Here is a 13,137-nt window from a genome sequence, read left to right as displayed (position 1 = left end):
CTCATATTTATACTGCTATGTGATAATGCCGTTCTTATTGTAATCCTGTCCCTGAACACTACATGCCTTTCCGGGTGGCATGGTGGAGAGCAGGACACAGCTATTTTTTTATTAATCGGTTATGTCTTAAAAGCGTGAACAAGGACAGTTCAGAAGCTCACAGGTACTTCAGCTATTCACTGGTTCAGAGACAGAATGAGCACTAGCAGGACAGCGAAAGCCAGAGGCGGAGAGGGAGAGACAAGGAAGAACGACCACCACAGCACAGCTACAACCACCACCACCACCACAGAAAAGATACCTTCCGGAGACTCCTAAGGGTGTGTCACATGACAAACCAAGTGTGTAAAGGGGAGAATTTCAGGGACCTTCTGATGCCAAGGACTGCATCTCTACTGGGCTCACTTCTAACATATTCATTTCACCTGTAGACAACGCCACATCAAAGACTCTTCAGAAGCGCTACTGATGCACAGAGGAAGAAAACCAGTAATTTTCAGAATTCAATACATGTGCAGGATTTTGCCCCAGACATTTCTCATTCTTTTTATCCTGAGGGGAGAATCATCCAGAAAAAAAACTCTTTGAAAAATTGTCTTGAGACAGAATCAATCTCATTTACACTATTGGTGGGCAAAGATGATTGATAGCGAGGACAGTTTCAAAATAGGGGATGCAGCAGAGGATGTTAAACACTTTTCTAGCTCTCTGTAGCCCTGAGAACTGGTCCATCGCCTGGAGGGACTCGGAGCCCCTGCGTGAGTGTAATGTCAAGTAAACCAGACTCAGGCTAACATTCTCCAGTAAGGACAGATGCTGCAGGAATACCATGAGGCAGGACCCCCAAACCCTTACTGTGCTGGCTCCAGAAAGGACTGTGGAAGCAAGAGAGAAAGGCAGTGAGACGTGGCTCTCCTCCAGGGCTAAAGCTAGTCTGTGGACACAGGCCCAGGCAGAACGTGGAAATGTTTAAAGAAAAATAGGAGTTTAGGGCAAGTTCTTCAACCTTTCCCGAAACAAACCTCTTATTAACTGCAGAAGATGTACAGGAACAGGAGAATGGGTCCTTTGAGACTTTCTATTCTCCTCTCAGGATGATTTAGGATGAGGAGGTCTAATAAAAAAAAAGGTGTGTGTGTGTATTTAATAAAACCCTCATTCTCTTCAAAAAAGAGTTTGCGGGTTCTGTCTTCTTGTTAGTGGCCTCAGTTCTCTTCATATTGGGTGGAAAAGGGACTTATTTTGGTTTCAACAATCATTTCTGAATATTAATCACTATATTTGATGAGAGATTCTGGTTTGAATTCAGAGCTTGGATAGTAAGTTGATAATTCTAACTTAAAATACCTGTTAATAAATAATGAGAGCCCTAATCGCTTAAGTACAAGCCTTCTGCATGACAATGGGGAGGTGGGAAAATTTCGGAATTTCCTTATTGTGAGAAAACCACACTTAATAAATTTGGGATTCTGCTACTCTCCATAGAGGCCCTACTGTTTACTATCTACAAAAACGCTGCCATTGGAAGGAGCAAGAGTAAATAATTTATTAGCGTTACACTGGAAAGGTAGGACCTCCACTTGAAAGTTTAAACACAACCATACGACTAAGAAAATGTTTCCTCACCTCCCCTTCTTTTATACCCTACCAGTCATGGAGGGTTTCTAATTGCCGATCTCACTTCCATTTTCCTTGCGGGATGTGGACAAGTGCTGACCACTGGTGTCCCATCAATCCTTTTGGCCCGAGAGGGCTTCTGTCCTGCCTAAAACCCAGGCCTCCAGGTCTGCCTGTACCTCAAGGCCCTCACCCACCAGACTATCGACCCACCCAGAAACTTCATTCATGCGTAAAAAACACATAAGCACCTTAGTCACGGAAGCGTGTGGGTGTGTGCGCATCCACATGAACACGCACGCAAAATCCGCGCGCTCTCTGCCCAGCGGTATCCAGTGGTGTAGTGGAGGTGACTCTCCCCAGCTCGCAAGAGCCATTAGTGTGCGTCTCCTCCCTCCTGCCGGTTCAGGGACAGCACAGGTGTTAGCATGAGAGCAGTCGTGGTGGCAGGATTCACACCACGGCATTGGCAAAGGCCACACCTGAGGTGCTCTGCTGGTCTCACAGAGCCGAGGGTTCGACACTGGCCAGCCCACCGCTTGATGTGTTCCAGGCAACACTCTGGTCACAGCCACAGGAGAAGCTAGCCCCAGGGCTGGGCAAGAAGACACCACATATTAGCAAGTCACTCTCTTTGGGGAGGTTCCCCAACTTTCGGTCCAGGGGCTCCTCATCCCCTGGCTTTCCAAGCCCTGCAGAACCACAGAAGGGCATGATCATCTAGGAGGCTTCTGACTACCCAAGGGCACCACACTGGGTTCCATTCTCAGAGGCACTTCTCAGATTTAGTGGCCACCTTGGTGGCGCAGGCCAAACTCAACCAGGTAAAGCACCTGAAACTCTGGATATGGCACCTGGCTTCCCACTGCAGGGCCTGGAAAATCACGGGGCCCCTAGTAAGAACAAACTCTCCCCAACTGGGAGCATCCATTGGGGCTGGCTTCTGGAGCTTTCTCACAGCTGGTCTGCATGCTGCTGCTGCTGGCAGGCAGGCCTGGGTTTGCCCCTGCAGTGTCTTGCCAGGGGCTTCCTTTGCATCCCGCTTCCCTCCTCAAAGTCTGGTAAAAATCAAAGAACCAACACAATTGAGGTCACTGGCAAAAGAGTTTGAAATTTTGAATAATTTTTATTAAACACCATAGTCTACACTGCACAGTTAACGAAACAGCAAGGCTCCAATCTCTTAGAAGAATGACAACTGATCATGGATGTGCAAAGCAGTTCAGTGTCCCCTAAGCCAATGTGAGCCCTATGGATGATCTTTGGAACCTCTACATCAGAATCACCCTGGCCTGGAGGGGTTACCCTACACTCCTCTCCCCACCCCCACCCTCCGCCCTCCCATGATGCAATTTTCTTTCAGCTGATGGATTACAGAGCCAAAAACGTGAATCTTTTAGTAACGAGGGCTTCGAGATTTGTGAGGTGGAGAATGGAAAGGGAATTCATGTTTTTTTTTCTTTCCCCAAAAATATCAGATGGAAAGACGAATGTCTCTGAGCAGCCTATCTGAGTAGCCTCCTGCCACGGTAAATGCTGATTATCAGCACCCAGATGACATTTCTGCTGTTGCAGTCTGTTGACACCGAAGAGAAAATGGATCAGAGTTGAACTATGACAACAAGGCTGTGCAAGTGGAAATGAGAAATGACGACGACGACAATGACGACAACGACAAAGAATTTAGTATGCCAGTTGCATAACAGAGCACTGCCAATTGCCAACTGGCTCAACATTCTCACCCCCCCTCCCACGGAACTGAAATTGGGGCGCTGAACAAACCCATTCTTTTGACATTGTGCAGCTCTGTCATCTTGCCACACATTTTCTCCATGGGGAGAGGGATGCTTCTCTAAACAAGCAGTTCATTGCCTTACTGAGTAGTCCTACCCAGTGATCCAGTTTGGTTCTCCCACCTGCCAGCTTATGCAGGAAAACTTAATCATATCTGTCGAGAAGTACGTGGGGTTGCACCCTCACAGCAAAATCAATTCTGCCTTCAAAAATGCTTTCCAACTTTAAACTCCAACTTCAAACTCCGGGATGCCAATTTGAGTCAAACAAAAATCAGAATTCGACAGCTTCGGGCAAGATATAATGGAACAAGTATCTTTCCGATGCAGACCGAACCCAATGCACTGAGCGATGCAAATGCCCAAAATGAAAATCTATCCATTTGGAAACTCAACAAAACCCATTTTGCCCAATGGTTTCTGATTTATCGACTGAAGATTTGGATCTTTTCACGTCAGTGCATGGACAAAAGGCACCCCACCCTCAAATCTTTTAAAAGTAGTAGCAGCTAATCTGCTTTTCCAATTATGCCATCCAAATATAAAACTACTAGTATTTTCCCAGTGAGATTATTAAGCAATTAATAGTCTACAGGCTGGCTAACAACATGCTTACGGCTAAATTCTACCCTGAGGACCACACTAGTAAACTCCTTTTCAAATTAATCCTACCTACAAAAGTCAGACAGTATTATGACAAAACCACTAAAAAATCCAAAGCTAATTAAAAATACAAAGCCCAGCCAACGTCCTAACACAAACTTTTCAAACTCTTTGTGGTTGGAGCTTGGGTGACAAATGAAGGCATAGTGGTAGCCCTACAGGGTCACGTTGCAGGGCTGAGCTCTTCCCGTGCACTTGCTCAGGCGGGGCTGACCATGACTCTGCCCAGCCTCCCTCCTCCCGCCATAAGCTTGTTTAGATGTGTCTCACCCAGCCTCAGTCAAGGTCCAGGGAGGGGCCAAGGAACTCATTCCAGAGGCAGGACCTCTCACGGCCAGTCACATGTCTCAGATACCTTCCACAAACTGAAGAGACTTGACCAAATAGCTCAGTCCCTCCAATAGCAGCGTACCTATGTGATGAATACAGTATGATGAAGCAGGTGCCTGGAAAACAGCACCCACCCTTCATCTTGAAACTGGAAGACACCCCATCCCCTGGGATAGGAAGGGAACTTGTCCTCCATGTTTAGTTGACTTCTGAGCTGCTGTTAGAGTGTGGTCTACTGTAAAATCAGGTGGTGACGCTGAGCTCAACCGTCAGATTCGGTCATCGTACCGCTGACTTAGCACACACTTTGCACTCAGCCACCAGAGGTGACATCAGGCAGTGGGACTCTCTGCTGCCTCCCTGTTGTAGGTAGAGTAGATATGACAACTTGCCAAAACTAGAGCCACAAGCCTTTCATCCATGAGGCAATGAGCACATTTCCCTGGAAAACTGCCCCCAATCTCTAATGTGTGGAGACTGACTTTCAAGAAGAATCTACTCCTGAATCAAAGATCATTTAGGATCCTGGTCTAGGTTGGACTTATAAGTTCAGACCAGTGGGCTTAATTACCCAGAATAGTCAGCCACCCAACCTGGGAAGCTGTGGAAAACCAATGGAGAACTTGAGTCACTGCAAAGCCATAAGCTTCATTTCCCATAGGTGACACTCAAAAACCCAAAATAAATGCCATGGGTGCTCAGTCTTTCATATATTCTCATTTTTCTCACTTAAGAGGCTCAGGAAAGATGCTCTTTGATTTAAGTTTTGTGTGAGTGTTGATGTTGTTGAGGCTGCAGAAGGAAAGCTCAACCACACTGGGAACATAAAAGTGCTGGCTTCAGCCGCTGGGATCCTTCCATCAGCTCTGGCTGCAGCCACTGGCGCCCAACTTCCACAACTTTAATATATGACAAAGGGCTATGAGCTCAAAGATGCCCAGAGTGGAACTCAAGTTTGGCTCTTTTACAACCAGGGAGATATGGCTAAACTTGACCACAAGAGTGCAGAGTGATTGCTTGCCATTCCTATCACAGCCCTATGAGTTGCTTTAAAAACCATACAAGTTTGCACATCTTTTGTGTGCAAAATATCTATTATTTATCTGGTCTCAGCTCAGGGAACAGAATTCCGTAATTCACTAGGTCGAGGGCTGTGTGGAAGAGAATCAAAATTTCTAACATCTGGCTAGTGTTTTCTAAGGTGTGGGGATTCTTCTGGTAAGCTGGGATACCAAAGATGATATTTACATTGTGATGTTTAGGGACATCAGATCACAAGGGGTGGGGACAGTCACAACCAATGGGGGACATGTCTCCCAGTTCGGCAAACTGCTGGCAATCTTCAGGGCCCTTACAAAGCACCACAGGGTGCAGCACTGACCCAAAACCCATTTTTTTAAAAAAGGCCAACTACTACTTAGGGAGTTTGGAGTCTTCTTTGGAATATGCATGGAATTGTTTCATGCTAATATGTACTTTCATAAAATCAGTGATTGTATTTCAGTCAAAAGCAAATGAGCCAAAAAAAGAAAGGAAAAGGAAAGAAAAGAAAGACAACAGAAAAGAAGAAAGAAGATGAGGGAAAAAGAAACCCTGTAAAAATATGAACTGTCGGTAATAGTTGGGGAAGTCCAGATTGTAAATATTTTAAAGCAGCTAGGAAGCAAACTGTATATTATTACTTCTAGATCATGATAACTTGACTTTTGTTTCCATAGACTTGACCAAAATAAAAGAAAAAAGAAACCCTCCCAGTTATGGACACACCTACTGACTGCAAAGGAGGCAGAGGTGTGGATTCTTGCTCTGGAATTTTCCAGAACTTCCTACCATCTCTGACTGGAGTGTAGCATTTTGGTTCCTAGGGCACGAGTCCACTGAACTGTTCCTTGAAAGGTGAGCTTTGCATGAAGAGAATCCCAGGTGAGGATTTATGCTTGCCATCATGGAATAGATCTCAATAAAACTGCTTTCAAAAATACAGATGCCAGCTGATGCCTTAGAGTTGCCCAAATAAATGCCACCACTTGTTCTCATCATGAAAGTAAAAAAAAAAAAAAATGGGCACCAGAAAAGAAGGGATGCTAACAAAATATCCTGTGGTTGCATGGTATAGCATCTTTTTAAGAGTGGCACAGCTATGCTCATTTAATTCCTTTTTCTTACCCATCTTGATTTTATGATGTTGCTACAATAGCTCACCAGCGTATTTTGTCAATGAAAATTCTCACCTGAAGATTGAGTCTCTGGGAAGCACAAAAATTTAACAATGGATTATGAAATATGTTCTTTTCTGGACATAAGAGTATAGTCTGGGGGACAGCTATTGCTGACAATTTAAGTCTTTGCAGGTCCTTTGTGTCTACGTTCTCATACATAGGTAAGACATCTTGTGTCATTTCTTAGGAATCTGTTATCATCACGAATGCTTTTCATTCTTTGTTTTGGGTAGTGTGGACATAAAACAATACTGTAGGGACTGTGCCATTCCATAAAGCACAAAAGGATGGAGGGATCCGAGAATGCATATCAAATACTGAAAAATGACTAGGTAATAAAACATACACTGCTTTCAAGTTGTAGTGTCCACTGACAATGACTTCTGTTTTTCACAGCTATCAAAAGAACCATAAAAACAAACAGAATCAAAGGGAACTTTCTCAAATGGGTGGAGTCCCACCAGTGACCATCAGTGCACTGGTGGAGGGAGAGTGATGGGTGGTGATGGTAGATGGGGGGGGGACACCCACTACAACAAATGGGCGTCGATGCGCAGCCAACACAGTCCCTGGCGAACGTAGCGGACAAGATTAGTCATGCTGCTGTGCTGTGTCAGAGGTCCCATCAACGTGTCCAGGTCGCCAAAGAATTCTGAAAATCAGAGCAGACCTCGGTCAGACCGTTAAATGGTATCATGGAAATATCCTCCCCCGTGCTATGCTGCCTTCATGCAACACCACAATCACGTGGACTTTGGAGAAGTTGTTCATTCATTCATTCATTCACTCAGTCCTTCTGTCAATCAGCAGACATTTATAAAGTGAATACTAGGGGACCCAAACTCCATCTGCGTATCAGATCTTGCTCTTTTAACCTCTTGTGAGCTCAATAAAGACTGTGAAGCATTCATACTCTTTGCTGGTGCTGGGATCATAAAACACAAACTCATTTAAAGCTGTTACTGCATTCAGAGGAAGTTTTCTTTTTCTTTTTTTTAATCACTACCTATTTTCTCAGGTAGCAGATTCTAAACGTACCTTACTATCTCATGGAGGTTTAAAGCTGTTTGTCATTCAATGCACTATTGAACTGAAAAAAAAATACTCTCTTATCCTTTGGTCTAAATGAACTGAGTTTAGTGATTTTTCATGGCATGATGTAGACAATGCCAGTGAACCTGGACAGAGGTTTTAGCCCTCTGCACCCAAGACCAAATCAACATCTCGGAGGCATCTGATATCATAACCCTTTATTACAACAATTGTGTTCAGGACAGAAAATGACCTGCAAGAATCTGTCACCTAACAACTCCCCACACACCCCATGACATGGATGGTGAGAATGCCCAACTGCTTCCACTCCAGCTTACTCGGGGAAAGGGGCAGCACTGAGCCTCCATCAGCAACCCATGGCATTGGGATTCTGGATGTCTCTTGGAGGTGGGGCGGGGAATATGTGGGGATAAGTATATGAAGTCTACAAAGTCCCCTTCCCATGTTTGAACTGACTTGTTTGGCACTGGGGTGACCTTGGCCATGAGAGGACTCTCTGGCACCCACTTTGTTAGCTCTTGCCTGGGGAAGGAGCTTCACACATGAGAATGTTGCACCTGTGCTGGCCAGGGGTGAGGAATCTGGGTGGAGCAAAACCGAAGACTGCCCTAAAGTCGCAGGGATGCTGTCTTGGCTCCTAGGAAAGCAATTTCCGTGTGTGGGTTCCATGCGCTTGATTGCTTTGCAGATGGTGTTTTACTACACAAAGCATTTATTCTTCATGTTATGTGTAACATATGGGCTCGTTCTCTAGGTATCAACTTCATTTGATTATGTGATACTTTTTAACCTATACTATGCAATAAAGAATAATTTCTGCTGATAAAGGAGTAAATTATTTTTGGCATCTAATATATTTTCTTATGAAATTCAATATTAGCGGGAATGTTAAAGGACCTACTCATCACTGACGAGCCTCCTGTGAGCCAGGACGTCCCCTGGATATTTTGTACGAAGCCCTCTGTGGCATTCAGAATGAGATACCCAGGTCACCCTTTTAATAACTGCTTCAAGTGAGCAGTGTAAGTGGTGGGGGAGTTAGGGAATGGGGTTTCTGTGTCAAAGGGCAGAGGGCATCACTGGCTCAATGGGTCCATTTCAGCGCCAGAGCCCTGCACAAGAAGCCATCTGCAGCTGTGTGGGTGGGCAGACATGGGGTGGGGTGGAGACCCTCCACTGGGAGAGCCAACCTCATCCATCTCCACTGCATAATTGCGTGGAAAAAAGTGCAAGTACAGGAGGCCTCCAGCAGGAGATAGAGTGCCAATCAAGCCCTCGGTTTCCCATTTCTATGTGTACAAGTCAGATGTTGGGAAAGTGATTAAATCTAAGGAGATCAGAAATAACAACAGTGTGAAACTCAAGGCTGCAACCAGAAGATCCCAAACTAAGTCCTCTTCCAAGTCCTATGACAGCATTTGCAGGACATGTTTTTGTTCTGCTGGCAGAATGCTGGAGCTGTTTTGATTCAATATTAGGCAGGGATTTGTGCTCCTGAGTGTGATGGACTTGGACTCAGATGTGACCTCTCTACACAAGCCTCTTTGGTCACTTTTACTGAACCTGTGGTTGGTGTTGGGGTTGGTGTATGCTTGGGAGGCTTGAATCTCTGGAATGACTCTGTGCTGGCTGGGCTCTGAGCCTCAGCAGAGTAGCAGCACCTACTCTCCGGTTTGTTGGCCATGCCCATGTCAGCTAGTAGGGAGGTGAAGAAGGTCAACCACCACACCAGGGAACCAAGAGAGTCTACAACTGCAAGCAGGAGAATCCCATCCATCAGCCATGTGGGATCTAGGCTCCTCTCAAGTTAGAGGCGGAGTCAGCATCGCCATCCCAGTGTCCTCAGTATGGAGGAATAAAATAGAATTATTGTGACTCTAGCAATGGAAGAAATTGTATCACTGATGTGGATACAGTGGCTAAGGGAATTGCTGAGGGCAGAGAGAGGGAAGGAGAGGTGTGATATGGGGACATTTTCAGGACTTGGAGTTGTCCTGAATGATACTGCAGGGACAGATGCAGGACATTATATATTCTGCCATAACCAACTGAATGGACTGGGAGAGAGTTTAAACTACAATGTAAACTATAATCCATGCTTTGTAGCAGTGCTCCAAAATGTATTCCTCAAATGCAATGAATATGTCACATTGATGAAAGAATTTGTTGATGTGGGAGGAGTGGGGGTAGGGGATGGGGAGTGAGGGTATATGGGATCCCCTTATATTTTTTAATGTAATATTTCGCATGATATATGTATCTTTAAAAAAATTTAAAGAAAAAAATATTAGGCAGGGAATTCAGCAATTCCTTGACACACTGAGCCAGTGACAAGATTAGCACCATCTCACCCTAAGGTTGGCACAGTAACTTGCATTGTTCCAGGAAAGTTCTGCAGCTAGTTTAGGAGGAATCACTTTTACAGGTTTGGAGAATGGATGCAATTATGGAGATCCATAAATACTGGACTGCCCTCCAATCACCAAAACAAGATAAGATAGAGAAGGGTAGGGTTAGATAAGCTAGGCAAGCCTTAAAATGCTTATGTCTTCACTTGGACTTTCAGAACCTGTGGACGGGTCTGGTTTTCTAGATCACTTGTCTCTGGATTTTCAGAAGCCTAGAAAAGCAGACAAATGAAGAACTTCCCACTGATGAGGGTGGAATCTCACTGAAGGTCCTATAGGACCCACTATTAATTTTGGTCTCTAGATGGGCAGTGTAGCCTAATGAGTAAGAGCTCAGACTCTGGAATCACACAGCTCTAGATTCAATTCCTGCTTCCACCATTAAGAACTGTGGTGTCATAGACGAGTCTCTGAACCTCACTGAGCCTGAGTTTCAGTTTCTTCTTTATAAAATATGGATAAATGAGATAATAAATGATAAAGCAAAGAGTGCAGTGCCTGACATAGAGCAGGTTTTAAAAATACCATTGTTGAGACAGCTGTACAAACAAATGAAACCAACCAATGCAAATAACCCCAGAAATCAGTGTTAAGTTTATAGCTGGGTTGAGGGGGGAAAGCTCAAATTATGGACAGGGCTTCAACAGTCACAGAATCTTTGAGTTACATAGATATATAATATTATGGACTCAGGAAAGGAAACAAATATTCAAAGAGTTTCCACCGTGCACCCCAAATTTTATTCTATGAGGTTTACAAATATTATTTTATCCTTCTGGGTAGATTTCTTCACCACCCCCACTATCATCATCATCATTTCCATCATATAGATGGAAACTAGGAGGTAGCTCAGAGAGTTTAGGTAACTTTCCCAAGGCCAGCTGGCTGGCGCATGACCCACGCAGTATTTTAACTTAAATGACCAGGTTTCAAAATCTGCATCCTTCCTGCTCTATTGGGACTATTTCCCTCCATGCTCAGCAATCAAACTGTGAACACATATAATGCCTGTAATGGGGAGCAAGGAGGAGGTGCTGGAAGGACTGTGCCCAACTCCACCATCAGCTCTGGGATGGAAACCACCCCAGGCCCATGTCACAGAGTGGCAGCTTTTAAAGAGCGAACAGAAAGAGCCTGAGGCCATGGGGTCTGAGTGGAAAGGAAAGAAGAGCTGTCTGGGCCATGAAGACTCTGAGACTTGGGCGAAGAATTGGGCCAGGAGGCCCAGTAGGTCCCTCTTGGTCAAACCCTTGAGGATTCCAGGTGCGAGTCTGTGGCCTGTGAATTTGCACCCACTGTGCACCAGCAACCATCACTAGACCGTGTAGGATGCTAACACGTCACTGTTCCCAGCCAGGATGTTCTACTGCTCTAAACTGCTGGTCACTTCTTTGCTGTGGCATTTCGAAAGGCCTGTGTTGTCCCCATCTTGACCGGAGTGGAGCAGCTTATAACACCTCTGGGCCAGAAGCAACCAAGCTAAATGAGTGGCTGGGGCAAAAAATAAGAGTTTCTTTCTACCTCCAAGCTTCCATAGGACAGCGAGGCTTTGTCATGAGTCTCAGTGACAGCTGGGGCACCAATGGCAGCATGCATCGCCAAAGATGACCGACTCACTCTCAGGTGAAGCAGGGTCCTCTGCCTATCTTTCGTAGCAAATCTCATGTGTTACCAAGAACAGGGCCCTGATACTGCTTCCCAGCTGGCAGTGTGAAAAATACCAGCTGAGCTCTAGCTCTCCTTGGCAAGCAAGGGCCAAAGCTCAGCGAGGATTTTCCACGCTGACCACGATCATAATTAGTTCAAGCTCACCTCTCCACAAACAAGGAAAGCAAAAAGATGACCACAGAAGGCAAAGGGATCTTAATTCATTTGTAAACCCTTCTTTCTCCCCTTGCCTGTTTCTTTGAGTTGCCCTTCAGCATCGAGGGAAATTCTGAGACCATTATTTCCTAGCACATCTCAGTTCCAATTCACGGGAGCTTCGAAAGGAGAACACAATCCCAGGGGCTTTGCTCTCTCAGAAAAACTGGGTCACGGTGTCAGCCTTGAGCTAACTAAAGCCCCCTTTTCCCCCACCTAAGCCCTGGAAGTCAGAGAGTTAGAGAGAAGAAAGTCACCATTGCCAAAATGCAGTCTGCAAGGCACAGCGGTTGGCAAGCAAGGGGCAGAGCTGAAGAGCCTACCTTTGTTCTCTCTTGTCAGTTTGTCAGCCATGTCCCAGTGTTCGTAGCCCCTTAACACATTGCTAGTGATGTTGACATGGCTGGCGGCCATGTGGTGGATGCGCTGGGGGATGGTGACTGGGCCGTTGTTGCAGTTCCCCATGGCGTTGATGGGCGAGACGTTGTTGAGAGACACTGGGGAGGGAGTGTTCCTGAGGAAGGGAAAGAGCCAGGCCTCGTTAAGGTGGCAAGGAAGAGTGAGAGCCGGCTCCTCAGCCTCCCTCAGCACAGTGGGATCTCACACGCTTACCCTCTACCAGAGTGCCGTTTGGCATGGTACCCTCGCACGGAGCTCCAGCCCAGGGGAGCTTGTTTCCACATCCCACTGCCTCTTCTCAGAGACTCCCCTATAGCTTTCGCCAACACAATGGTGCTCCTCCATTAAGTACATATGACAAATGGTGAGCTGTTCCAGAGAAAGCAACAGCTCAGAGGCATGAGGATTTATCTACCTGCTGCCAGAACAGCTACTGGCAGTCAGAAAGCACTTGATGGGCAATATTGGCCTATTATGAGAGTGTTTTGCGGAAACCACAATGACAGTTTGCTCCAAATACAGTTGCCACAATAAGCCAAGTGCAATTCTTAAAAGCCCCCCGAGGAGCAGTATTAGGAAAGCTAGGAAAAGTAGGGTTCTGAATATCGTGTTAAGGTTATTTAGACACTACAGAGATGCACTGTTGATTGCTCACTGTTTGCCCGCACAGGAGTTTATAAAGAGAAGTCTCCCAACTTCTTACTTTGGGCAGTACTAATGTTTGGAGATAAGAGTTTCATTCAGTTCTTTATCATCAGTGACAAGGAGTCACCTGCCCACTGCGTACAGCAC

General features: G+C 45.6%; 1 protein-coding gene across 5 annotated transcripts in view; it reads right to left on the bottom strand.

Annotated features, from left to right (window-relative positions):
* Positions 1–2,723: 2,723 nt before the first annotated feature.
* Positions 2,724–13,137, bottom strand: part of AFF2 (ALF transcription elongation factor 2) — a 497,989-nt gene continuing 487,575 nt past the window's right edge. For all 5 annotated transcript variants that reach the window (XM_071213173.1, XM_071213175.1, XM_071213176.1 and 2 more), the window contains 2 exons: positions 12,270–12,460; positions 2,724–7,274 (listed from right to left, as the gene is read on the bottom strand). In XM_071213173.1, the coding sequence (XP_071069274.1) occupies positions 7,153–7,274; positions 12,270–12,460 (313 nt within the window). In that variant the 3' untranslated portion in view covers positions 2,724–7,152. The remainder of the gene's footprint in view (positions 7,275–12,269; positions 12,461–13,137) is intronic.

The sequence above is a fragment of the Dasypus novemcinctus genome, chromosome X, assembly GCF_030445035.2.
Source record: "Dasypus novemcinctus isolate mDasNov1 chromosome X, mDasNov1.1.hap2, whole genome shotgun sequence".
In the NCBI taxonomy this organism is placed as follows: domain Eukaryota; kingdom Metazoa; phylum Chordata; class Mammalia; order Cingulata; family Dasypodidae; genus Dasypus; species Dasypus novemcinctus.
This window is presented reverse-complemented; position numbering and strand designations above follow the sequence as displayed.